At 39.8% G+C, this 27393-nt stretch overlaps 4 protein-coding genes across 4 annotated transcripts; 3 read left to right on the top strand and 1 right to left on the bottom strand.

Annotated features, from left to right (window-relative positions):
- Positions 1–340: 340 nt before the first annotated feature.
- Positions 341–2465, top strand: A1O9_10024 (neutral trehalase; the record flags this gene model as incomplete). The annotated part of the gene is made up of 2 exons (XM_013400761.1): positions 341–2193; positions 2249–2465. The coding sequence occupies 2 exons, from the start codon at positions 341–343 to the stop codon at positions 2463–2465; spliced, it is 2070 nt and encodes a 689-aa protein (XP_013256215.1).
- Positions 2466–3884: 1419 nt separating this feature from the next.
- On the top strand, positions 3885–5667 carry A1O9_10023 (isocitrate lyase; the record flags this gene model as incomplete). The annotated part of the gene is made up of 3 exons (XM_013400760.1): positions 3885–4088; positions 4162–5213; positions 5310–5667. 3 exons carry the CDS (start codon positions 3885–3887, stop codon positions 5665–5667), a joined length of 1614 nt encoding a protein of 537 aa, XP_013256214.1.
- A 2052-nt stretch (positions 5668–7719) lies between these two features.
- A1O9_10022 (uncharacterized protein) lies at positions 7720–8410 on the top strand (the record flags this gene model as incomplete). Its single annotated transcript, XM_013400759.1, has 2 exons — positions 7720–7798; positions 7854–8410. The coding sequence occupies 2 exons, from the start codon at positions 7720–7722 to the stop codon at positions 8408–8410; spliced, it is 636 nt and encodes a 211-aa protein (XP_013256213.1).
- Positions 8411–10096: 1686 nt separating this feature from the next.
- A1O9_10021 (ATP-binding cassette, subfamily G (WHITE), member 2, PDR) lies at positions 10097–13220 on the bottom strand (the record flags this gene model as incomplete). The annotated part of the gene is made up of 4 exons (XM_013400758.1): positions 10097–11194; positions 11434–11814; positions 11906–12779; positions 12835–13220. The coding sequence occupies 4 exons, from the start codon at positions 13218–13220 to the stop codon at positions 10097–10099; spliced, it is 2739 nt and encodes a 912-aa protein (XP_013256212.1).
- Between the last annotated feature and the right edge of the window lie 14173 nt (positions 13221–27393).

Genomic DNA, 27393 nt, shown 5'->3' with positions numbered 1-27393 from the left:
CCTATTCTTCTCCCTCAGTCTACTACGATGAAGATGCCGTAAGACGTCAACTGCTGGGGGCCCGCAACAGAACTGTTTCCTCGGTACGGTCTCCGAAAAAAGCATCTACTGGTCAATTTCATACTAACGACTTGCACCGAGCAGTACATCAAACCTGCTCGGGAGACACTCTTCGAGGCTACCAAGGGCGCTTATCCCATTCGACGTACCAGTCATGGTTGGTTCACCGGCCCATCCTAGTCCCCCTCTTATTTCAGACTGACATTCCTTCATTTCAGATGAGTACTATCAGCATCACCAAGAACTGTTGGTGGACGTGGAACGGACCCTTAAGGACCTGATGACAAGGGAGGACATCGACGGCAACCAGCAGATCACTATTGAAGATAATGGTCCCAAGGTAGCCTCCACCAAGTTCTTCCACTGTAGACGAAAACCACTAACACAACAACAGCACATTGCGTTGGGCACCCTTGCCTCGGCGGGTTACCGCTCGACCGAAGTCCGCGGAAACTACATGATCAGTAACCTCCTCCAGGAGTTGACCTTGGCACAAGATCTAAAGAAAAAGGTGGTCAAAATACATCGTTCGCGGCTGAGTGAAAATCCTGTCGATCGACTGTCTCGTCGCATCCGAGATGAGTTCTGGAATAACCTGACCAGAGCACTGGACGCTGCCACAATTGAAAAGGCTGGAAGAGACCCAAAGGATTGGACAGATGATCCGAGACCGCGCATCTACATTCCTCGTGCCTGTCCAGAACAGTTCGAGTACTATACCCAAGTGGTCAGAGACCAACCAGAAATGCGACTGGATGTCTGCTGGCTACCAGAAGGTCCCATCACGGCAGAGTATGTTCGCAGCCTCAATAGTGCTCCTGGAATCCTCGCACTTGCCATGAAAAAGACCATGATTGGCGGAAAGGAGACCCTCAAGGGCGAACCTTTCATCGTCCCCGGAGGTCGCTTCAATGAACTGTATGGCTGGGACAGTTATATGGAGTCCATTGGTCTGATCGAGAATGGCAAGATAGACATGGCCAAATCCATGGTCTTCAATTTTGCTTTTTGTATCGAGCATTACGGCAAAATCTTGAACGCCAATCGATCCTATTATCTGTCACGGTCTCAGCCACCCTTCTTGACAGATATGGCTCTCAAAGTATACGAGAAGATCAAGCACGAAGCCGGCGCCTTGGACTTCCTTCGATTGGCCATTCGGGCAGCTATCAAGGAGTATTACAATGTGTGGATGTCAGCTCCTCGCCTTGACCCTGTCACAAATCTTTCTCGCTATCGCCCTGATGGCTTAGGTGTCCCACCCGAGACAGAGTCTTCACATTTCCTCCACATTCTCACACCCTATGCTGAGAAGCATGGCATGACGTTCGAAGAATTTGTGCAAGCTTACAACAGTGATCAGGTGGAGGAACCAGAGTTGGATGAATACTTTCTTCACGATCGGGCAGTCCGTGAATCAGGACACGACACATCCTACCGGCTGGAGGGATGTGCGGCAAACCTGGCAACTATTGATCTCAACTCGTTACTGTACAGGTACGAGATCGACATCTCGTGGTGCATTCGGCAATACTTCAAAGACCGATTAGTTATCCCACCGGAATTCCAGACCGATGCAAATCGGAAAGAAGGCTACGAGACTTCGGCCACCTGGGATCGCCGAGCCCGATTGCGCAAGGCTCGTATCGATAAGTACATGTGGAACGAGGCCAAGGGCATGTACTTTGACTATGACACAATCAACAAAAAGCGCACTACGTACGAGTCAGCTACCACCTTTTGGGCCATGTGGGCAGGTTGTGCATCTCCCAAACAGGCAGCTGCACTTGTTTACAATGCTTTACCCAAGTTCGATTGTTTCGGCGGTCTCGTTTCAGGGACAGAAGAATCTCGTGGCCAAATCGGCATTGACCGACCGAATCGACAATGGGATTATCCATTCGGTTGGGCTCCGCAGCAAATGCTGGCGTGGGGCGGACTGATCAAGTACGGCTACATTGAGGAAGCGCAACGACTGGCATACAAATGGTTGTATATGGTCACCAAGGCATTCGTCGATTTCAATGGTGTTGTTGTGGAGAAGTACAACGTGACTCGTGAACTTGATCCACACAAGGTTGAAGCTGAGTATGGAAATCAAGGAGCTGACTTCAAAGGAGTTCCTCGCGAAGGGTGAGTTGCTGACATTCATCGAAAATTCTGCTTGGTTACTAACTGCGATAACCAGCTTCGGTTGGGTCAATGCCAGCTATGTATACGGCTTGTCATTCATTCCTATGCATATGAAACGAGCACTTGGAACCATAACGCCTTACGAAACTTTTGCACGTGCAACAGAAATTAAACTTGGAAGAGATGAAACAATCACGGAAGGCTCAGATGAGTCTGTTCCGGGATCTGCCGACGAGGCTGAAGCAGTTGTTATCTCGGAAGCGGAAAAATGAAATTCCGCTGACCGGTGTTTGTGGGAAATTGTGAATGGCATTGCTTTTCCTTGTCGATATTGACAAGGGCCCCTATTAAGCGCAGCGAGCAAGCGTCAAGTATGCAGGAATCCGACAGTCAAGATGACAATGGTCTTTTTATCATGGGAATGCTATCAAGTTATGGTTGTATATCGATTTAGGTATTTGTCGGTTAGATAGAGCGTGCGGCACTTATTCTCGTTTCAGTCTGTTCAATGGCGGCTTCGGAGTCAAATTGTGGCGGTGTCGCAACGGGGCATGCATTGTAAATAGGTGCTCGGTACGGGCGTGTCAAGTCCTACAATTACTATCCATGAAGATTCCTTCAACGAGAGACAGTGTTTTGACTCGTTGCCTTTCCAGCATTTCTGGTTCCGATCCATTTTCGTAACAATGTTTCCTTCAGGCTGGTTATTGGTTAAGACCGGCAAAAACATCGAATAAGAAGCATTGGAAAACTGAGGGCCCCAGAAGGGGCAGTCACGTGACTTGTGCCGAGGTTCGGATCCGTCGCATTTGGCATCAGGGTACGTGCAGATGCGGGACTTGTGTAGCGCAGCAGTGCCTTAACACCACGAAGCAGAAATGTAGCAATGCTCGAAGGTAGAGTGAGTGGTTCCAGAGATATGGATGTATCTCAATTATCTTCATTTCAATCAGAGCTCAATAGAGCTTGACTCGCCGGGCTTCTTCTCCGGAAAGAGTTATACCAAGACCTGGGCGGATGAACGGAGGAAAAGACCAACGTCATGGTGCACATGCTGTCAATTGCTGCTGCTCTGACCATGTCCTCTTTCCCCACAGGGCCGATCCTAAACCGAACGGCCATTTCCTGATGTGCTTGGATGGAAAAAGCTGACAAGGAAAACGCCTCCTTCGAAAGTCTCCTCCAGTCCGGATTCTTCCCCAATGATCACCTTTCCACCAATCATCGTCCGCCGCTGTTCCTCCCATGCTGTCCTCTAAGCCTATCCCGCCCTTGGACCGAATGAGAGCAGGCAAAAGCTTGGGGGTCTAGAGTCATCGACATGGCCTATTGCCGTCCTCGGTGCTTGAGCCCATCGCAGCTTGGTAGGACTTGCAGTCATTTGCTGGCTCGGCCCATCTCATCGTTCGGGTCGTTGGCTTGTGCTCTTTTTTACTTAAGTCTCGAGCACGCTCCGGTGGATGCGATTTTCCTCTGACTGTTTCCTCCTCTGAGTGTAAATCACTGTGATTTTGGATAGAACTCTCTCCTCTCCCCAAAAGCATTTTCTAACGACTGCATTGCTACGCCTGTTGAAGTCGCGTGCCTGTTGTCGTTTTCGGGTGTATATACTTTGTCACTACTACTGCTACTGTTACTGCTCCCTTACTTTAATGACATCAGCCATAACCAAGATTGTCGACACTGTCAAAATGGGTTTTATTGACGAGGAAGAGAGCCAGTACCTCCAGGACGTCGAAGCCGTCAAACAGTGGTGGACGGACTCCAGATGGCGCTACACCAAGCGGCCATTCACGGCCGAGCAGATCGTGCAGAAACGAGGCACTATCAAGATCCAATACCCTAGCAATGACCAGGCAAAGAAACTATGGAAACTCGTTGAGAACCGTTTTGCTGTAAGTCCCGTGCACACTACCCCCTCTTAGATGATCTATTCATTCTAACTTGGGATTTTTCCACACTTTGTAGACAAAAACCGCCTCTGCCACATACGGCTGCCTCGAACCCACCATGCTGACCCAGATGAACAAATATCTCGACACAGTGTACGTCTCGGGCTGGCAATCCTCATCCACAGCATCATCGACCGATGAGCCGTCCCCCGATTTGGCGGATTACCCCATGAACACGGTGCCGAATAAGGTCCAGCACCTGTTCATGGCCCAGCTGTTCCACGACCGCAAGCAGAGAGAAGAGCGTCTGACGACCCCCAGGGAGAAGAGAGGATCTGTCGCGAACGTGGACTACCTCCGACCAATCGTTGCAGACGCAGACACCGGCCACGGCGGCCTGACCGCAGTCATGAAACTGACCAAGCTGTTCGTCGAGAAGGGAGCCGCTGGCATCCATATTGAAGACCAGGCTCCAGGCACCAAGAAGTGTGGCCACATGGCCGGCAAGGTGCTCGTCCCCATCTCTGAACACATCAACCGTCTCGTTGCCATCCGTGCCCAGGCCGACATTATGGGTGTCGATCTCCTCGCAATTGCACGAACAGATTCCGAAGCCGCCACGCTGATCAGCTCCAACATCGACCACCGAGACCACGGCTTCATTCTGGGCTCGACCAACGCCAACTTGCAACCTCTCAACGACCTGATGGTCGCGGCCGAACGGTCTGGCAAAGCCGGTGACGAGTTGCAGGCGATTGAGGACCGGTGGATAACGGAGGCTGGCCTGAAGCTGTTCGAGGATGCAGTCATCGACGCAATCAACGCTGGCGTGCACGTCAACAAGGCCGGTCTGATCGCCAAGTACAAGCAGGCCGCCGTCGGAAAGTCCAACAGCGAGGCCCGCGCCATCGCCAAGGGCCTCACCGGTGTTGATATCTATTGGGACTGGGACGCCCCTCGTACCCGCGAAGGCTTCTACCGCTACCAGGGCGGCTGCCCCAGCGCCATCAACCGCGCTGTTGCCTATGCCCCATACTCTGACCTCATCTGGATGGAGAGCAAGCTCCCTGATTACGAGCAGGCCAAGGAGTTCGCGGATGGCGTCCACGCCGTGTGGCCCGAGCAAAAGTGAGTTATCATTCCGACCCATTTTTCCCTGCTCCCCTTATCTTCTTCCTACAAGCAGAATACTAACCAATTTCCCCCCCCCCCCCCAAAATGCAGACTCGCATACAACCTCTCACCATCCTTCAACTGGAAAGCCGCAATGGCGGCCAAGGACCAAGAAACATACATCCAACGTCTTGCGGAGCTGGGCTACTGCTGGCAGTTCATCACGCTGGCGGGCCTACACTCGACGGCGCTGATCTCAGACCAATTCGCGAAGTCGTTCGCCCAGCGTGGCATGCGCGCCTACGGCGAGCTGATCCAGGAGCCCGAGATGGAGGGTAAGATCGACGTCGTCACGCACCAGAAGTGGAGTGGAGCCAACTATGTGGATAATCTGCTCAAGATGGTCACTGGTGGTGTCTCGAGTACCAGCGCGATGGGCAAGGGTGTTACCGAGGATCAGTTTCATTGAGTGGGTTGAAGGCGGCAATTGTGAGAAAGGGGCGGAGAACGATAACAGTATTTGGGCCGTCAAGGGATCCTTGAGGGAGAAGAATGGACTAAATCAGGTGACGCCGAAGATGTCGAGCTGAAGTTGAAATCGCAGGAAGGATAAACGAAATTTGTTCGGGTTGTTGCCAACATGCATATATGCATAGTCGCCATTGAGAAGAGGGAGAGCATGTCAACGACGGATGGCGAAGGGGTTGTTGGGCCACCGGGTTATATTGCAGGAACCCTGGATATCTTTGAGCAAAAAGTGCTACTTAGCTGGCCGGCATTCATATCGAATACTTAGGTGAATGGACATGAAACATTCAATTCCTTCAGATGGTTGCGCCGAGCCTTGTCGGACTCACTCCGTGAAGAACGTCGTGATGCCAGGCAACGTCTCGAAGCAAACCCGGACTTCTTTTCCGGACACTTTCGCACGCGTGGCAGAGTTTGATGACAAGTACATGTACGGAGTAGTGTACAGCTGCAAGTCCTGCAGATCCTGGCAATCGTGTGGTCCCTGGTGCTGCTGAGCGCAGGCTTGTCCTCGGTCTGGTGCAATTCGAACAATTACGAAACGGTTTGATGGCGGCCGGGTATGCAATGCAGTACTCCGTATGTGGCATGCCATATGCAACATCTCCTATTCACCCCTACATCGTCTAGGATCGCGGGTACCACACGGTGGCTTGCTAGGGTTCGTCAGAATCCGGAGCCTTTTTACGGATTGCCGAAAGTATCCACTACGCGAATCACCCACTCATTTTGAATCGCCTTGCTTCCATCCAAGAACTTCCTCACTACTATGGTAATTCTACAGAGCTGTCCAGTAGGATTGCCTGGAAACTCCTCTTGAGTTGTCAGCAGAGAGACAATCTGATTGTCCTCACTTAGATTTCAGTGATCGTTCCGGCCGTTGACAGGTCGACTAGTCTTTACAAAGTGTTCAGTATATCCCTACTCCGGCCGGAGATCGATCGGTGAATCGACGGGCGCTGTTCTTCAACTCTCGCGATTCGTGCTTCGACCGAGACACTCCCAACCCGAATTTCTCGTCTCTTCTCCAGTAGCTTCCTCGCAGGTCAAGGACTTGGCGCATTACCAGCCGGAACCGCAAAGTGGGTCAATATGCGAGGAACGAGAACAGACAGCGATGGACGATGTAGTAGGAGAGCCAATTGCATCCCATGCGCACCTCACCCACGCGACGCCACTTTAGAAGCACCCCGTAAATCTCAACGGGGTGCGCCTGTTACTCTGTGAGCCGGCTCTGGGACGAGTCGTTGCGTCCTGGAATCAGAATGGGATTCATTGACTATTTTACCCTTGGAGCCCAGGTCGTGATACCAAGTATGTTCCCATTGATTAGTCGCCATCTTCTACTCTGAACATCCGACGAAGCTGCAGGTCAATCATCAGAAGACCATGGTTTATGGCAGACAACCACTTAAAATGCTCCACTAGGGACGTGGCTTTGGATGGTGGCCCTTTCAATCTCCGCTCACAGCGAGATGGCATTCTGACCTGCGCCGGCATACCGTGATTAAAAAGTATAACACCCTGACTGTCGTCGTTGCCGGCGCGGATTTACATTGTCACCGTGACCTTGCTCAACTCTATGCAGCAACGGTCCAGATCCTGAATACGAAACTGCAATGTGAGGTTTTTGGAGGGTCACGTCGATAAGTAGGCGACGCTGTCCTTGTCCAAATACCCCTCTCTTGTAGATTTTACGTGGTTAATGTAGCACCCCTTCCCTACTCACTTTTTGTTGTGATCGTCAATATCTAGGTGTGCTGCTCGCATCCAAGGAGGTTTCATTGTAGACCAAGACCTATTCAGATCGATCTAACCTGGTAATTGTTTCTTGAACCAAGGCTAATTGAGGTACGCACCGCGACCAATGTCCCATTTTTTTTTTCCCCGTGGGCTTGCTCCATTACAATCCTTTCTTGAAGCGGAACCGTGCGCAGCCTGATGGGACGAGCGACTTTGGCTCGACTACAGACCTCCTCGAAAGATCTATAGCATGGCGAGTCCTGAAGATTTCGGTCCTCTTCGTCGGACCAGCAGCTCTGGGCATGGTAGCCAACACTCTGAAAGTCAAGGTAAGCATGGGCATGAAAATCGAAGGCATTGAGACAAATCTGACTATTTCCATAGGTTCGGAACAAAGTGCCCAAGGCCGCACTGAAGGACTTTCTGGCCGCGCAATGGCCAAAGGTGTAAGCAACGTGATAAAAGCCCGATGCAGCTGGTGCATTTCAAAGAGGAAGAGCTGTGATAGTGCCAAACCAGTCTGCGGCAATTGTCAGAGAACTCCAGGTCGTTGTGAGTGGCCTGTGGGAAATCCTTCAAGGAGAGGCTTGCACGAGTCGATTGCCTCGCGGAGACTTGATCGAGGGGACCCGCAGGACGGCGGTCATGTCACGCCCAAAAAAGATTCAACAACCAGCGATACAGCCGGAGCACTGTTGGGCCCGGACGATGGACTTTTTCACGCATGCTTCGCCTCACCAGACAGACTTTTTACTCAAGTCGGACGCCCTGCAGCAGGGGCGTCCCCAACGCAGCAATTGCCAGTCCAGAACCAGGCTCCAGATAATAACTCGAACGAGAGACTGCGTCTCGACCAAGTTCGAACGAAAGTCCTCGAGAGTACTAGATCGTACCTAGGCTGCAACACTCAACCTCTAGTTTTAGAGAAGAACGTGGATTGAGGATGCTTTGCTTTAGTCCTTGGAGTTTAGGGTTAGGATATGCTAACTCCTTATGTTGGATTTCGGAACGGAGGAAGGAAGGTTGACCACGGATATGAGAACGCAGCTCCTGTCAAAAAGATTAAGATTATGCATTTCCGGCACTTATTACAGCCTTTGGTCTTGTGGGCTTCTAAGGACGGTTAAATTAGAGCGATGCGAATGAAGACGGCTGACGAGCTGACGTTCAAAGCGTCGTGGCAGTAAGATAAACACCCACAAAGTGCGACCAGACCAATGGTGAGGATGGCGACGACCACCCAACACCTATGCCGGTCATGCAGTACGAGTCGACCGGCAGCAGACAATAGAAGCCACGCTGCACTGGTCTAACTAGGATCAAAATCCAGTGATCCTGGACAAATGACGGCGAAAATGGCACTTGACGTTCTACTTGACAGGAAGAGACCCCACGAAAGGACGAACAGAGGAATCGGGGCAAATATCATACTCGTTTGGCGGAGGCCGGATTACAACTCCTCCTCGTCCTCCGACCCGCCCCGAATCCCGATCGTCTCCCGCCAAGTCGCGCCTATCGATGGACCCTAGGACCAGCCTCAGCTCCAGGGATAGTATTTTCAAATCGCAGTGCATACTTGGGAGGTCACTTCTCAGCATGGGGCGTAATGATTGCATACATTGGCGTGGGAGAAGGAAGAGATACGTTTCTTTCAATATAAGTCGAGCGGATTGACCATGGCTGACTCGGACGGCAATATCCAAGGTCAAATGGTTCCTCTTTGACCCAAGGCAAAGGCTGACACAGATCAAGCAACTCAATCGAAATGGATATCCCTCCGGCTCGGGAGGTGGAGGAAAGGAGTGGAGGAAAGGAGTGGAGGAAAGGATACCTTTGGGTGCCTTTTGTCACGCCTCTCGAATTAGTCAGCAAGGCTGTAAATATCTATCCAAGCGATTCCCGGTATTCCCACCAGAAACTAGGCATCCGAAATAGTTTCGGGCCGAGCCATTAGATCCACGTACTCGAACATGTATGTACGGTAGGTACCACCAACGCTGTCGACAAACCTTCCCTCTCCTTTGTCCCAGTACAATATTCTCTGAACAGTGTAGAAGGGATGTCAGACATATCCACAGCCTGGAAGGGTACGAGGTATGATCACAACGCGGTGGATGGATGTTTTACTCGGTGCGCAAGATAGCCCTGTGGCCCGCTCTTTCATTGGTCGCAGCCTTATCACATTGCTTTCTTGGCCGGCTCGCTCAGCAAATGTTGCAAGACATCTACCGATTCGCACGAACATGCTGAGAGCGCAGTCTGAAGTCCACTATATCGACTCAAATATGCAATCATTTAATTGTTACAAAGTACAAGAGGTGAGTATTTAGGAGCCCCTGGAATGCTCAGAAAGGGAACTGTGAATCTTAGCTGGGGGAGAATCCCAGGGGCCACGGGATGTGACGCGCTTTCTTCAAATACCAATGAGACAGTCTTCCACGTTTCTTCTCAGAGAAGTGATAGTGTTGAGTGAGTTCTGTTATTGCTGGTTCACCCGCAAATGAATACAACAAAATGACAGGCGGAGAAGGAGTCAGTCTGATAACACAAAGGTCGAACACAAAAAGTATCTCAACGTCAACCATCTTCCATTCCCACCAATCCCCATCTTGCAAATGGTGAATTGGTCACACCTTCTTCTTCCCCTTCGGTACTCTTGCCAGCCAGTAAAGAGCCAGCGCTGCAACAATGTTGAATGCGATGAACGCCCAGAAAATACCGAAATTGCGCCACCTATCCTCGTAATGGGCGCTGATGCTGGACAAGAACACGTTCGTATCCTTTACTTTGCAGTAACTGCAAATTCCAGTCGTGTTTGGGTGCCGGACATAACCCCCGGCTTGTGAAATGTAATTTGCCATGTAGTCGCCGCATGTTCTGCCCTCGGGGGTAGTGATGGTGGTCCATTCGTTATTTGCACATGTGACCTCAGCATTGGCGAGGCCGGCGGACAGAACCGCTGAGATCCAATAATTCAAGGGTGAGACCCGGTATAAGAATATCCAAAATCTTGGCATTGCGTCTGGTGGAGCGAGAACGCCACAAAAGAAGAATATTGAGATGAAAAGGAAATTCGCCATGTTTCCTCCCTCCTCTGCATTTTCAACCGCGGCAACACACATGTGTGCAAAAGTCGAGGTGAAAAGGAGAAGTTGCCAGAATAGAAGCCACATCAAAGCTCCTCGCTCGACTCCTTGCCCGGCGGCGTTGGCATTTTTGTAAAAGCCAACCGGATAGTACACAAGCGCCCACATGAACACAGATGCTAGAGCAGTCCAAGGAAGCTCGGAGATGATCTGGCTGAGCATGAAGACCTTCCAGGAATAGGTTTTGGCAGGTCGTTCCCGGACTTCGTACAGAGAGCGCTGTTCAATAAATTGTGGCATTTGCTGGTCTATCAACTGCGATAATATACTGCAAATCTCGAAAATGGCAAACATCTGGTTTTGAAGCCCCTGAATGGTCAATGGTGCGTCGAGAAAAACAAGACCAATGAAGAGGCTGCTGCCAATGCAAAGCAAAAGCTTGGAGTAAATGTAGGTGGGCGTTCGGAAAAGATGTCGGACTGCTCGGCGGTGAACGACTATAAACTGCTGCCACAGTGGTTCGGCAAACTCATGATGTTGCGTGGGTTCGTTCTTTCCTTCCGTGGAAGGCTGATCTCCCTTCGAGGACTCGAGGCTTGTCAATTCGTTCTGAACAGCTTGATATTCCGAGCTAGACCTCTAGGTCTGGAACCAGTCGACTTGAGAGTGACTATCTGGTGCAGCGCCAATCGCCTCTAGCATCCATTCCGCGAATTAGCGCCGGGTGGGCAAGGTATTGAACCATTGCGCTCGAAGTATTCAGTAAGCACATTTGAGTTATCACCAATCTCGCCTACATTTCCGATACATCAGGGTAAGCTATAGACCAAATGGGCAGTCTGATTGCAGGTGGAGAGGGGATACTCACCAAAGTATACCGTTTGGCTGCCCTCAGCCAACAGTAGCAGGCGATCGAACCGCTGAAAGAGCATTGCAGATGGCTGATGAATGGCGCAAAGTATGGATTGGCCCGCATCCGAGAGCTTTTTGAGTAACTCTAGAATGGCCCAGCTCGTTTGAGAGTCAAGTCCTGATGTAGGTTCGTCGACGAAAAGTAGAAGTGGAGGTCTAGCCGCCAGCTCCACGCCAATAGTTAAGCGTTTGCGCTGCTCGACATTTAGACCCTCTCCTAAGACACCAACAATTGCGTCTGCAAAATCCTGCATATCTAATAGATCCATGACCTCCTCCACATACGCCAGCTTTTCACCCTTTGAGACACTAGATGGCTGACGAAGAAGAGCAGAGAATTGTAGAGCCTGTAAGATTAAGTCAGTTTGCTTGATTGTTTAGGAGGTCCTTTCTCCACTATTACTAGAGTGTGATGATGGATAGTGGCGATATTCTTACCTCCCGTACTGTACTCGTTTGCAGGTGCAGATCATGTTGTTGACCATAACCTGTTTTGCGTTGAAAACTTTCATCCCGCATTACTCCATCAACCAACATTTCACCAGTAATAATGCCCACACCCGCGCGTCGATCTGCTAGACAGTCCAAGAGTGTGGTTTTGCCGGCTCCGGATACCCCCATCAAGGCTGTTACAGTGCCAGGTTTCACCCAACCATCGACAGAATCCAAAATACGCCTAGGCTTGCCTTTAATATTGATGTCATAGCATACGTTCCTCCAGTGAAACACGCCTTGGGAGCGTTTGAAATCGTTCTTGTTGCGTATATCTGACCGACCAAAGTTCGCGACAGGCGGTGAAGATCCCGAGAATGATTTTTCAACATCGTTACCCATTTTCGAAATTGGAGCAACGACTCGGTGACGGAAGACAAGAACTTCACCTTTCGACTTTTTGGCTGTGATACATTCGCTGGCCGTGAAATAAACGAGATGACCGAAAGCTGCGATTGCGATAACAATACCGACATTCCGCCATTTATGAGCATGGTGATAGCTGTATGCTGAACTGATGTAGTCCTCTCCTTTCACATAGGACTGTCCTGGGACGGCTCCCACTGCGTCACAAGCCGTAGTGCCGGCAGTGACATCTATGTAGCCGGGAACATAACCCGAGCACATGAAATTGCGGCCGTGGAACTCATTCACCATCAGGGACTCATAGCCCCAGCCAACTGGGTTCACATAACAGATCCAGCGGCACCAACCCAGCATGTAGTCAATGGGGACAACAAATCCGGTAAAAATGATCAGGGCAAGCATTATAAATGTGGCTGGAACCATGGCCTGCGATTCTGTTCGGGATACTGAGGCACTGAGAACGCATTAGATTTTTCGGTCATTGACTATTCATAAATCAGGTGACTTACACAGATCTGAAGACCCCAGACATAGCCATGACAATGCAGAACTCCACAAGGAGATAGAAAAAGAATGGGCCGGGGGCACGGTTGAGATTCGTCATGAAGTAGAATACCATATTGAATGAAACGATGTTGGAGATCTTCACTGGTAGGTCAACCAGTACAGAAGCATATGACTCCGCCGATGGATGATAGAAAGCATAGCGAGATTGCTTTTCCACAATAGGTTGTTGTGAATACAGCGTGAGAATCTCAAGCATGGAAGAGAAAGCATTGAATAGAATTGCCACAAAAAGAACGACTGCGCGGCTGCGAAATGAAGTTGTGTTTGGTTCAAGATTGTAGAACAAAGACGAGATGATGAGCGCCATGACTATGCTGCCAATTGACATGGTGAGAGTCAACGTAGGATCAGCTTTAAGCTTTCGGTAGCCGCGCCAGGCGCAAAGCCGGACCTGCTGGACATAGGTCAGGGTGTAAGGCGACTTCAGCCGTTGTCCTTTCGCTTGATGTGACTTCTTAAGTCGTCGATAGGTATCTGCGTCCTCAATATTGATTGGGTGATGTTGGCACCTAAATGACTATCGATGGAACAGGCAAGCAACCTTGTGATGACGATCAATGAGTCAGTGCTACAGCTTTTGGAATGCTTTGGAATCATGGAAAATAGGCTCCAGGAGGTCATTTGCCTAGTAATGTTCTATATAAACTAGAACGGTAACCATAGAGTAGAAGAAGATAGAAATCTTATCTACGCTAACTTACCTATATCGATTAGCCTATATAATTATATAGTCCAAATCCTCCAATAGTTATAAGCCCGGAGTAACGTTTTTCCGACTACGTAATACCGTAAATACGTAAATACTAGCCTATAATTAGTGGAAATACGTTTACTACTTAGGAAATAGCTAATACTTTAATAACTATATAAATATTACGGACTAGGTTATAGATAAGGTCGCTAGGATAGGCACTAAGCGTTCTAAGGGACAGTATAAGGAAGGTCAGCCGATAGAGAACGAGGCTGCATTACGTGACCAAGGAAGTATATTAGTGTATTGTTACATTAGGAGTAATATAGTAATATAATAAGGTAGTACTTTAAGCATTATATATATACATTCCTTTACCTAGATAGAGTAGTTCGTAGTTAACTTCGTTAGTAATCCTATACCTATATTTAGGATATAGTTCGACGACTAAATATTTCCTTTATTATCTTAGTTAATACTCTAGTACTTACTCTATTAAGAAACCCTACCTTAGTTAGAACTACTTATAGCTCGGATTATAATACTTTAACTACTACTTAATTAGTATTAAATTATTAGGCACTACTCGTACTAATAGGTAGAACTACTAGTAGAGTAGTATAAATAGTCTTAATATTAGATCTATCTCTTAATTATAAGTAATACCTTAACGTATCTATCGTAGTAAGCTTAAAGTATAAGGTTCCCCTAAGACCCGTATACGATGAGTAGCTCTTATATACTAGAATCTCGGCGTTTACTTAGTAGCGCTTATTCGTTCCTAATATTATCTTCTCTCCCCTAGGTTCTTCGTCCTCGAGGAACTAATTTAGATAAAGTATAGTATACGATACGTATATATATCGTAGCCCTATAGCGCACGATATATAGTAGTTTATCTACGTTATTAATATTAAGGTCTTTATTATTATTTCGTTTTCTAAGACCTTTATTTATATCTATACTTCTATTACGACCTCGTATATAAGCCGTATACGAGTTAGTATCGCGCTCGACTCGCTTACGTATCGGACTACTTACTATCCTAATAGGTAAGAATTAGGACTTTACTATACTACTAAATCGTATTTACTCTTAGTAAGTTCTATTATCTCCCTCTAGTAGCTAAGTATTATTCTATACTCCTCGTAGGCTAATCGCGATTCGTTCTCCGGCCCTATTCTATAGTAAATAGGCTATCCTTAAGTACGATATTATTTATAGATAAATAAGTATTTATTCCTATTTATTCTAGAGTAAATAGGCGTAGATAATAGTATAGTAAATATATAGTAGTTACTCGCGAGTAGTTAGTAGTCTAGTTCCGAATATATATATATATTCTTCCGCTATATAAGGATTTAGCTAGGAATTTAGAGTAATTCGTCTAACTACCGTATAACGAGGATTCTAAAGCTAAGGAGAGAAAAGAAAAGAGAAAATCTATCTACTATACGAATAAAGGAAATACTTTCTATCCTCTCCTATAGTAGATTAGTATAGTTTCCTAGGAGATAATCGATAGAGAAGAGTTACTATTACGAACTAGGTTACTAAAAGGGTCGCTAAGGATAAGCTACCCGTACTTAGACAAAACAAGGAAGTTAGCCGATGGAGAACGAGGCTACGTTACGTAATAAGGAAATAGACTATAGAGGACTATAGACTATAAGTCTAGTCTAAGTAAGTCTATAGTCTAGACTAGCATTATATATATACGCTCCTTTACCTAGATAGTATAGTTCGTAGTTAACTTCGTTAGTAATCCTATACCTACATTTTAGGATATAGTCCGACGAATAAGTATTTCCTTTATTATTCTAGTTAATACCCTAATACCTACTCTATTAAGGAACCCTACCTTAGTTAGAACTACTTATAGCTCGGATTATAATACTTTAACTACTACTTAATTAGTATTAGATATTTAATATAGGATTATCTCGACTTAAATTCCTACTACCTAGTGTACGTCTACTTATAGCCTTAAATAATTCTTTAAAGACTAATATCGTTTAAGATAGTAGTTTAGACGAAGACTTAAACGTAGATATAGTTAACGTACTAGGACTTACTAATATATCTCGAGATAGTATTAAGGTAGAACTATTCTATAGAAATAGAGAGAAGCTAGGATACTTCCTTATATAACTTAAGACTATCTTTAAGCTTAATCTAACTAAGTATACTAGAATAGAGGATAAGGTTATATTCGTAGCGATATACCTTAAAGGAGTAGCGTTCTATTAGTTTAAACTAGTATAGAACGACTACCTCGAGTCCTCTAGCCCCGACGACGAAACTAAGGTATACTTTAGGAACTTCGCGTAGTTCGAAATAATAATTAAATAGATTTATAGTACGGTTAATAAAGCTACGGTAGCTTCTCGTACTATATATACCCTTAAATAAATAGGATCTATAGTAAATTATTATTCGGAATTTAAGAAACTAGTAAAGGAACTAGAATATATAGATAATAATATCTTTAAGAATACGTTTTATAATAGATTAAAGAAGGAAGTTAGAAAGGAAATAATAGAGCGCCCGGAAACGTATAAAGATATAGTAGATAAAGCTATTAAACTTAATAATTAACTATACGAATTATATATAGAAGATAATTAAATAAGAAGCTTAGGAAGACGAGGATACCGAAAGTATCGATATTCTCCTCGAGTTAATACGAAACGCCTACGAGACTATAAAGACCCTATAGACCTAGACGCTATAGAATATTATAATACTTAACGAATAGGTCTAGGTAGAGGTCGAAATATAGGGCGAAAGGTTATAGAAGGACGAGATCGAGAGAAGGAAAGATAAAGAAAGGAAAACTTATACTACGAATATAGTAAGCTCGAATACTATATACGCGATTATCTAGAAAAGAAAAGCGCTCGAGGACTATATATAATAAATATATAGAGCGATAGTATAGACGACTTAATAGCGAAAAAGGTCGATACTATTAAAGAAACCTTAAGATCTATCGAGAATAAAAGTAAATTAGTATAGAAAGACTACTAGGAATCGAATAACTCTCGAGGATTAAGTAAATTAAATACTAAGTAATTAGAAGAAGAGTTCTAGTTAAGATATTAGACTAAGAAGCCTAAAGAATCTAAGCGTAAGTCTTAGAAGAAAAAAAAGTTCGACGAACTTCTAAAGGGAGAATAGTAGAGCGAAGTAATATATAACGCGAGGAGAAATATCGTAAGATACGCTTAGAAATTATAGTATTTCTATTATAAGGACGACTATTAATTCTATTTAGCTTTAAAGACCGAAAAATAGTAGTTTCTATATAAAGATAGAGAAAGTATAAAACCTCGAAAATAGAAATAGAAAGTCTAGGAAACCCTAGCTATAATAATAGTCGATTTCGAAAAAGAAATAATACTTATAAATATAGATAACTATATAATAATTAGAATAAGATTCTAGAAGATAGTTAACGAAGTTATAGTATTAGATAGAAGAATAACGTAGAAAATATTTAGGACGACGTTAATCTATAAGTATTAAGCCCGAGGATATTAATAATATAGATATATCTATACGTATACGAAAGATAGAGAACTATATTAACTAAAAATTTAGCGAGAAGAAGATAAATAGATATCGATAGACGAAATATTATAATAATATAAGAACTCTACGAAATTCTATATATATTTTTAGGATAAAAGGAAAGGAGAAACTCTATATCGTTATAACTTAGGCGCTACTCCTAGAAGAAAATAAAAATATATATAGATCTAGAAATATAACGACTAGAAATATTCCTTATAAGCTAAATATACGTATAATACGTATAACGGGAAGGCTTACTTTATAATCTTTAAAGGGCTCGATAAAGGAGTAATCTATACGGAAGGATAGCTAGTTTAGCTTAAGTAAGAACTATTTAGCTTAAGGACGGTAACGCTACTACCGCCTTACTATAATATATCTATAATAGAAAAAGGATTCGCGAATAAAATTTTACTAAATAAGTCCGATCTAGTAATTATCCGAATCTACTACTAGGTAGTAGGACTAGCGAAAAACCTCGGAATATAGTATAATCTCCTAAAATAACCGAAGAAAGAAAGAATCTATATAATAATCTATAAATATACCTAAGATAAATACGAAGATAAAGAAAATAGCTATACGTACGACTATATAGACTACGTATTTCCTTTCCTATTTAGAGAAGGAAAAAATAATAACTAATTAGAAGAATTACGATAGTAGTTAAATAAATACGAGAAAATAAGACTATAGAGAATAATATATACCTACCTCGATAATATTATATAAATAAAAGAAGAAAGTAAAGTAGTAGTATTAGAATATTATTTTATAGTATTTATTACTAACTACTACTAGGTAAGTATAGAGAACGATATTAAAAAATTAATATTCTACCCTAGCGAACTAAGATAATTAATCTAAAGACTAGTTAGTCTAAATAGATACTATAACTTAAAATATTTAGTAGTAGCTTCTTACTATTTATATAATATAGTAGGGAGTAAAGTAGTACGCTATAATCTACTAGTATAAACGATTAGAGGAATATAGGTACGATTAGTATTCCTCGTTAATAAAGAAGAAGAATAGGAGGAAGTAAACGTAGAAGAATCGAACGAAGATTTCGACGTATCGTTAGAAGAAGAAGAAAAATATTACGTAGCTAAGGTTACGAGAAATTAGATTAAGATTATAATAAAGTACTAGAAATATAGCGAATATACGAAATATACTAGCGAGACTAGAAGATATCTCTATATTTATTATAATCCTAAAATAAAACTATAAGAATAATAGAACGAAATTAATATATTATTTTACTAGGATTACGAATATAACTAAGTATTAATAGTATATATATATACGTAGGGACTAACTTACGAATAGATTATAGTTAACCTCGACTAGGAAGATATAAAGAAGATCTAGGGAATAGAAGCTCCGACTACGAGGAACTTATATACGATATAGGAAGATAAAAAAGAAAATATATCTTATATCGATAGACGAGTAGATTCGACGTACCTATTCGGTTACTTTAGCTACGCGGAAAGAAGCTACTAATAGTACTTTAAGATATATTAATACCTATAGAATATAAGTCCTAATTAACTTCGAATTCTAATTAATAAGATAATATATTAATCGATAAATAAGTATAACGAATATACTTATATAGTAGAATTAAGACTAGACGTATATTTAAAAAACGATAAGGGGATAACCTATTAAGGCTAGGTTACCTACGATAATAGCCTTAGACTCTATATAAGTTAGATAGAAGTAAGGCGGAATATATAGTCCTTATAGTCGTTCTATAGAACCTTCCTATACGACTTATAGTAGACTCTAGAGTAAACGAGAGTTATATCTTATACTACGTAGTATAAAGGTTAAAAGACTACGTAAAGGTAAAGATAGAACTATACTAACTTATAATAGTAGACGGATTACTAGTAGAATTTAAGGATAGATAGGTAAGAAAAAAACTACGATAGGTCGAACTAATAATAGGAAACTATTAGGAAAGAATAATCCTAAATATAATAGCGATAAAATATAACGTTATACTAGAAATAGGATAACTAGAAAAATATAACTCCTAAATAAACTAGAAAATAAGAGAATTCGAATTTTCGAATTATAGTTATAGAATAAAAATAGAAGACCGATTATCTTTAAAGGTCTTCTTCGTAAAGGCGATATAGATACGACCGAAGAGTAGAATATTAGCTTAAACTAATATCGAAGAGCTACCTCCGGAATACGCGAAATATAAAGAACTATTTATAGAAAAGGAAGGTAAGGTAGTACTTCTAGAATACTAGCCTTAAAATTACCGAATATCTATAAAAGAAGGAGAAGTATTTAACTATAAGGAATAGTTAAAATTATTCTTAAAGAAAAAAGAAGACTTCCTAAAGGACTATATTAAGAAACTAGAAGTAAAGGACTTAGTAAGAAGAAGCTAACTAAAGATAGAAAAGTATAAATCTATATTCTATAGTATATTCTTCGTAATAAAGAAGGATAGATTACTATAACTATATATTAACTATAGACTACTTAATAATAAAACTATTAAGGACTATTATTTTATTCTTTAATAGAATAAGCTATAGGATCGCCTCTTAGGTATAGTATAGTTTACCGCGTTAGATACTAGAGACGCTTATTACTTAATTAGAATAGCTACTAAAGAAGAGTAGAAGACGATATTCTAAATAAAATAGAAGGTCTACGAATTCCTAGTTATACCTTTTAGACTTACTAATATACTATTAATATTCTAAGAATTTATAAATAACGCTCTAAGAGAATATTTAGATATATTCGTTATTATTTATCTCGATAATATTCTAATCTTTTTAAAGACTTATAAGGAATATATAGAATATATAAAGAAAGTAATAGAAAAGCTAAAGGAAAATAAAATTCTACTTAAGCTATTTAAATACGAATTCTATAAGAATAGTATTAGATTCCTAGACTATATTATATCTTCGGAAGGACTCGTACTAAATTAAGAAAAGGTTCGAGCTATTAATAAATAACTAGAACTAACGATAGTTAAGGAAGTATAGGCGTTCTATAAATTAATTAACTATTACCGAAAGTTTATTAGGGACTTCTCGAAGATTATAGTACTAATTATTAACTTAACTAAGAAAGAAATAATCTTTAATTTTAGGAAAAAATATAAGAATATCTTTAAAGAGCTAAAGCGGCGAATAACGTCCGCGCTAATCTTATATATTTTCGACCTAGAAAAGGAAGTAATCGTAGAAATAGACGCGTTAAATAAAGTAATAGGAGGCTACCTAAAATAGAAAGACGAATAAGGAAAGCTTTATCTAGTAGTATATTACTTAAGGAAGTTAAGCGGACTCGAGGTAAATTACGATATCTACGATAAGGAACTACTCGTAGTAGTAGAATACCTAAAGATATAGAGAGTATACCTAGAAGGAGCTAAATACCTAGTATAAATATACTTAGACTATAAAAATCTAACCTATTAAATAATAACTAAAGAACTTAATAGAAGATAAGTTAAATAGGCTAAAACTTTAGCCTCTTACGATTTTAAAATTATATATATTCGAGGAACGGAGAATATTATAGTCGATACCTTTAGTTAAAGAACGAACTATATAGAAGGACTAGAATCGAAGCTAGTAGCGCTCCTAGAAAAAAGAAAAGATTACTTAATATATAAAGAAATAGAAATAAAAATACTTATAACGCTAGAAATAGAATTAATAATAGAATAGAAGTAAAAAATTATATAAATAAGGTATAATAATAAAAGCGTAGAATACCTAGGTATTAATAAAATAATCGAATTAGTAATACGAGACTTTATCTAAATAGGAATAAGAAAAGACGTTAAGAAATACGTTAAGAATTACGATATATACTATAAAGCTAAATATTCTAGATATAAGCTATATAGCTTACTATAATTAGCGGAAAATATAGATAAAGTATAGTTAAGGATAGTAATAGACTTTATAATTAAGCTACTACTATCGAGAGAATCTATAACGAGCGTAATATATAATAGTATACTTATAATAAACGATATACTAATAAAGTATATTTATCTACTACTATATAAAGAAGTATCGATAGTAGAAGAACTAATATACGTAGTTACGAGGATAGTATTCGTATAATACGGAATACTAGAAGTAATTATTATAAATAGAGATAAACTATTTAATTTATAGTTCTAGTAGTTATTAACCGACCTACTAGGAATTAAGTATAAAATATTAACGTCGTATTATCTATAGACGAATAGATAAACGGAAAGAATAAATTAAACGATAGAGTAATACCTATAATACTATATAAATTACTAATAAAGGAATTAAGTCGAATTATTACTAATAGCTTAATTCGCTTTTAATAATAATATATTAGTAACCGGAATATCGCCGTTCTTTACGAATTACGGAAGATACCTAGACTTTAAGAAAGAACCGTTAGGCGATAGACCTATAGCGGAAAGGATAAGAATAAAAGTTAAAGACTTATATAAGTTATACTTTCTACTAAAAATAAAATTAGATAAAATATTAAAATTAACTATAAAAATAGCGAATAGAAAAAGATCTAAGGAACTAGACTTCCGAAAGGGAGAAATAATTTATATTAATATAAAAAATATAAAAATATAGAGACTAAGTAAGAAACTAGATTATATAAAAATTAGTCTATACTAAATTAGAAAAATACTAAGACTAGTCTTCTATAAGCTATACCTACTAGGAAGATTAAAAATATATTTAGTATTCTATAAATTACTATTAAAAGGGTACTAGACGAAGCTAAACTAAGATTAGTATATATTAACGAAGAAACCTAAGAACTCTATTATAATATAGAAACTATATTCTAGTATAGGTAAGAAAATAATTAAATAAAATATTTAATTAAATAATTAAGATATCTAGAAGAAGAAAATACTTAGGAACTAGAAATAAATCTTAATTCGAAACTTATTACTTAATATTACTAACGAAGTAATCTAGCTAGAAGAACTCTTCTATTAGAAAATTATTAATTATTACGGCGAAGTTAAATTCGCCGGAATCGTCGTCTATTAACTCTCCGAAGAGCCGCGCTTTTTAATCTACTATTTCGCTCTACTTCTTAGTAATCTTCTTAAGGCGGACTTTAATCTTAAACTATTCGGTTTAGGTAGCGATAATACGACGAACTAAGCTAGTTAGTTCCTAGTATAGTTTCTCGTTCTTCTCTCGTAGCTCGCGTTTCTTATTCTTTAAGTAATTAAATTTAATATCTAAAAAAGTATTACTATATATAATATTTTTTCGTATATAGACGGAATAACGAAAGTAATCCTTATAAATAATATATACTTTATACGCCTTAACGTATTAAGGATAAGGGGCTATAGTTTTAAAGCTAAAACCGGAAAGTTTAATTTTAGTAGTAAGACGTCGAAGTTACTCGAATTTAGAGAGAAAAGCTTTAGGAGATATAGTTAGCTATAGAAAGGAAGGAAGAGGGTAGACCGCCTCGAACGAATAATACTTACTTTATATACGTTAAGGGTAACGAATAGGAAGAGAGGAGAATAGTATTACGAACTAGATTACTAGAAGGGTCGCTAAGGATAAGCTACTTATACTTAGATAAAATAAGGAAGTAAGTCGATAAAGAACGAGGCTACGTTACGTAATAAGAAAATAGACTATAGAGGACTATAGACTATAAGTTTAGTTTAAGTAAGTCTATAGTCTAGACTAGTATTATATATATACGCTCCTTTACCTAGATAGTATAGTTTATAGTTAACTTCGTTAGTAATTCTATACCTATATTTTAGGATATAGTCTAACGAATAAGTATTCCCTTTATTATCCTAGTTAATATCCTAATACCTACTCTATTAAGAAACCTTATCTTAGTTAGAACTACTTATAGCTCGAATTATAATAGTTACGTAGCTTCGGCTATATAGTTATATAGCCTAAAGGTATACTATAAGTAATCGCTCTAGAACGTACTCTAGAGCTTTATACGAATTTAACTCGTAATATTACTTCTCTTCTCTCCTCGTATAGCGCTAAGAAGTCGCTACTCTTAATAGGAACTAGTCGGGCGTCGAGTAGCGTATAAAGTAAAACTCTTATTTCTATTTACTTTTATTCTACTTTTTCTTCTCTTATATAAATTATCGAGAAAGTTTTATAAGTACTTATTTCTACTCTTATTATATATAATTATTAGTTATTACTAATCCTCGTATACTAATAGTCGATATAGTAAATAAATAAGCGAACTAATCTATTTCTTTCTCTTAAATCTATCCTCTATACTCTAAGTCCTAAATCTTTTTATTTAGTCGTACGTACTAATAGAAGAATAAAAAAAGTTAAGATAATATAGTATTAGTAGTATAGGACGCCGCTACGACTTAATATTAGTTAGAATAGTTCGCGCTAACTTAAATTCCTATTTTTCTTACCTTCGAATAGTCGCTAGTATCGTACTACTATAATACCTCTTAACGAATAATCTTAGCTATACTAGAAATTAACGTACCTTTCGTACGAGAAGTAGTTACTCTAGTATAGATTCGATCGTATCGACTATCGTATATTAATACCTTACTTATTTAGAGTCGAAGTATTCTTTTCGATCCTTATAATCGTTATAAGCGCTCGATATACCTATTTCTAGAGTATCGTTATATTCTAGAATACTTCGGTAGAGTATACGATAACTATAAGTAGCTAGATCGAAGTTCTCGTTATACGGAGCGCGATAAAGACGATAATAGTAGTATTATAGTATTATTATTAAATTCGTCCGATAACGACGACGCTTCCTCCTCTATTTATAAGGCTCTTCTTCCTTTTTCTTCTCCTTCTCGCTTTGGCGAGGTAGTTATAAAAAGGTCCGCTTCTTAGCGGTAGATATATATAATATTTCTTTTATTTTCTTATTCTCGTATAGTATTAATATTAATATTAATATAATTCTAGTAGATAAGGAATATTCTCTATACCTAACTATAGCTTATACCTTAACGTAGCGATTAAGCTTCGTTATACGATAACTAAATAAACTAAATATATATAGTATAATTAAATATTTTATTATTCTTATAGTTCTTTCGTATATACTCTTTCTTTATTTTCGTATAGTAATTAAAGAGTCGACTATTTTATTATCGATTCGTACGTATCTAAAGCTACGATATTCTAGAGTAATAATTCTAATTTCTAGGTTAGTTCTATATATCTCGTCTATTTTACTAAATACTACCTTTAAGACTCTCGACTTCTTCGTATAAATTTATAGCGAATAATTCTTTTAATCTAGTATTCTTCTTCGTTCTATATAACGATAGAATTCGGTTAAGTATCGTTAGTAACTTACGAAGATAATAAATTCGTAGATATTATATATAATAGGTTCGAATAGAATACGTTATAGATTTCTTTTAGCGTATTAAGACGATAGCTATATAATCCGATAACTTTAGTTATAATATACTTCGTATTCTTCTAATCGAGCTTTTTATTCTTTCGCGTTATACGTATATTCCTTAAGTCGAGCTAGACTTTATCGCCTACGCGAAACTCTATCGACTATTATCTTATACGATTTATAATTTCTTTTTATTCTTATTAAGTAACGGCTATAGAAGTCTAAGCCTATTTTCTCGCCTTCTAGAGTTTTCGTACGATTTCTTCGCTTTATCGTATTAGGCTATTTCCTTCTTTATCTTCGCGGAGTTTATCTTATAGTTATACGAAGTCGATATTATATTCGTAAAATAGAAAGAAAGGGCTTATACTAGTTAATTAAGCGTTTCTATTATTAATTACTAACTTAGTAATTAGTAGTAATTCTATCTAATTATTTTAGGCTTCGTTTACGAATATACGTACGTACGTCTCGATTATTTAATTTATTTATTTCGTAGATTCGTCCGTTTTAGAGTAATATATAGTAGATAATCGATATACGATACTTAGTAGCTAATATATTTATTTCTATAGAGCGCTTACGAACTAGATTTTTCTATTCGATATAATAGCTCTCGATAAATCGTAAGTTCTATAGAACGTACGTAGGAATAGAAATACTATATCTTAAGACTTAATTATACGTATCGATTTAAGGATAATTCCTTTTCCTAGTCGGTTCGTAATTACCGCTAAATTCGTATAGCTCCGACTCTCTAGAAACTCTATAATAAAGTCGATAGATATCTCGCTCTATATTTAGTTCGATACGAAAAAAGGTTTTAAAAATTCTTATTTTCTTTTCTTCTAGGCTTTTATTCGTTTATAAATATCGTAGTTTTATACGAATTATTAGATATTTTATAGTATATTCGGCTAGAAGAATTATCTTACTATTAAGAAGCTTATTACCTTTCGTTCGAAGTATTCGCTAATTATTAAGTTATAGATTTCCTAAATTAGAAATATATATAAAGGTTCTAAGTTCGAAATCTATAGTCTTCTACGAAAGTATATATTTCCTTAGCTATTAATTATATACTTAGCGATAGATACTTTTATCGCTAGAAAAGATAATGTTACGGGATGCTAAGGAGTACGTATATATAGTGGATTGCTAGAGATATCGATACGAAGTGTCGATACTCTACGTCTTTTTAGCTTAATCGCTAGGGGCTATGGCATCCGCTCTGACAATTGTATCGACACTTCGTACGAGAGTACTCTAGGACTAGGCTACGGTTTATATGCGATGCCCGTGCGCGGGGTTGGTGTACGTGACTAGCGAGGGTTCGAGTCTCGTTTAAAGCACTTGAGTTTTTCATAGGGCTTGAGGCGGTACTATATATGTACGACTCCTGAGTTGGAGACTGACTATAAACGAGTCTTAAGGTGGGGGCTACCTAAAAGAAGCCTGTCGTTACGTGAAAAGTCCTTAGTGCTTAGGGACGAGCATGGCCTAAGGGGGGGGATAGTTATCACGGGATGCTAAGGAGTACGTATATATAGTAGATTACTAGAGATATCGACACGAAGTGTCGATACTCCACGTCTTTTTAGCTTAATCGCTAGGGGCTATAGCATCCGCTCTAATAATTAATTGTAAGAGTATAAGTAACTTAACGAGAACACTAAGATAATCGATTAATTACTATATAGTCCTTAGAACATCGACTATAAGAACTTAAGGAGTCTAAAAACCTCGTATACGATCCGTATAGCCCCTAAGGTCTTATATACTAGGCCCCTTAGTATTTTAGGACTAGTCTTAGTATAGAATGGGTACTTCTAGGGTCCACCGTAGTCCTATTCCGTAATAATTACCCTCCTCCCCCGAAGTATACTCGTCCTCGAGTATAGGAGTAGTAGGTAAGAAGTAGCGTTCTAGTATAGCGCTGTATACGTTCTATATTAATATTAGAAAAAACGTAATACGTTTCCCTAATCTTAGGGTCGCTCCTAATCCTAATTTATCCTAGTCTTAGGGATTATTCCGTATTTACTTTAGTTTACCTAATCCTAGCGAAACTTCGCGTACTTCTCGTACCTTAGTATAGTGTATATAGTAAGCTATACCTATAAGGCTAAACTTTTTAATTATTTAGCCCTCGCTATTTAATCTCCGTTAAGGTCTTAGCGATTAGTCCCTAGGTAAGGAGTATATTAACCTCCCTCTACCCTATCTTTCTTCTTCTTTTTTTTTTATATCTCTTATTCCTTAAGACCCCCCTTAGTAAGTCCTATAGTTAGCCCTCTACTTTTTCCCTACTAATAGTATATTAGCTACTTATCTTCTTATCTCCATCTAGAATTTCTATATAAGTTTCTATTTTTTCCTAGGATAATTAAAGTTAACCTAGTATACTAATCGTACTTATCTAGTATACTACCTAGTCGAGCCTTCGTTCTATTAATTTAAGGGGATATTAGTAATAAGATTACCGAGTATATTTATATAAGATATATAAGATCCTTAGGAAGAAATAACTAAGTATTACTTAATAAGGGTAAGCTTACTCTTCCTATACTAGGTATATACTAACCCTATTTTAGATAGGGAGATTTAATATAAGACTAAGAATAGGAAATATACTTAGTATAGAATCTAGGGTTATACTTATAAGGTAGTAAGTTTCCTTTTCCTATACTATTTCTATACTAACCTCCTAGGTACCCTTATATTTAATCTATACTATAAGGGTCCTAGTTAAGTTTACTATAGATTCTATTAAGCCTAGTAGTATTAGCTAGATTATTTACTCTAGTAAGCTTTTTAT

Source organism: Exophiala aquamarina (genome assembly GCF_000709125.1).
Source record: "Exophiala aquamarina CBS 119918 chromosome Unknown aczIA-supercont1.12, whole genome shotgun sequence".
Taxonomy (NCBI): Eukaryota; Fungi; Ascomycota; class Eurotiomycetes; order Chaetothyriales; family Herpotrichiellaceae; genus Exophiala; species Exophiala aquamarina.
The sequence above is the reverse complement of the archived record's forward strand: the minus strand, read 5'-3'. Positions and strand labels throughout refer to the sequence as shown.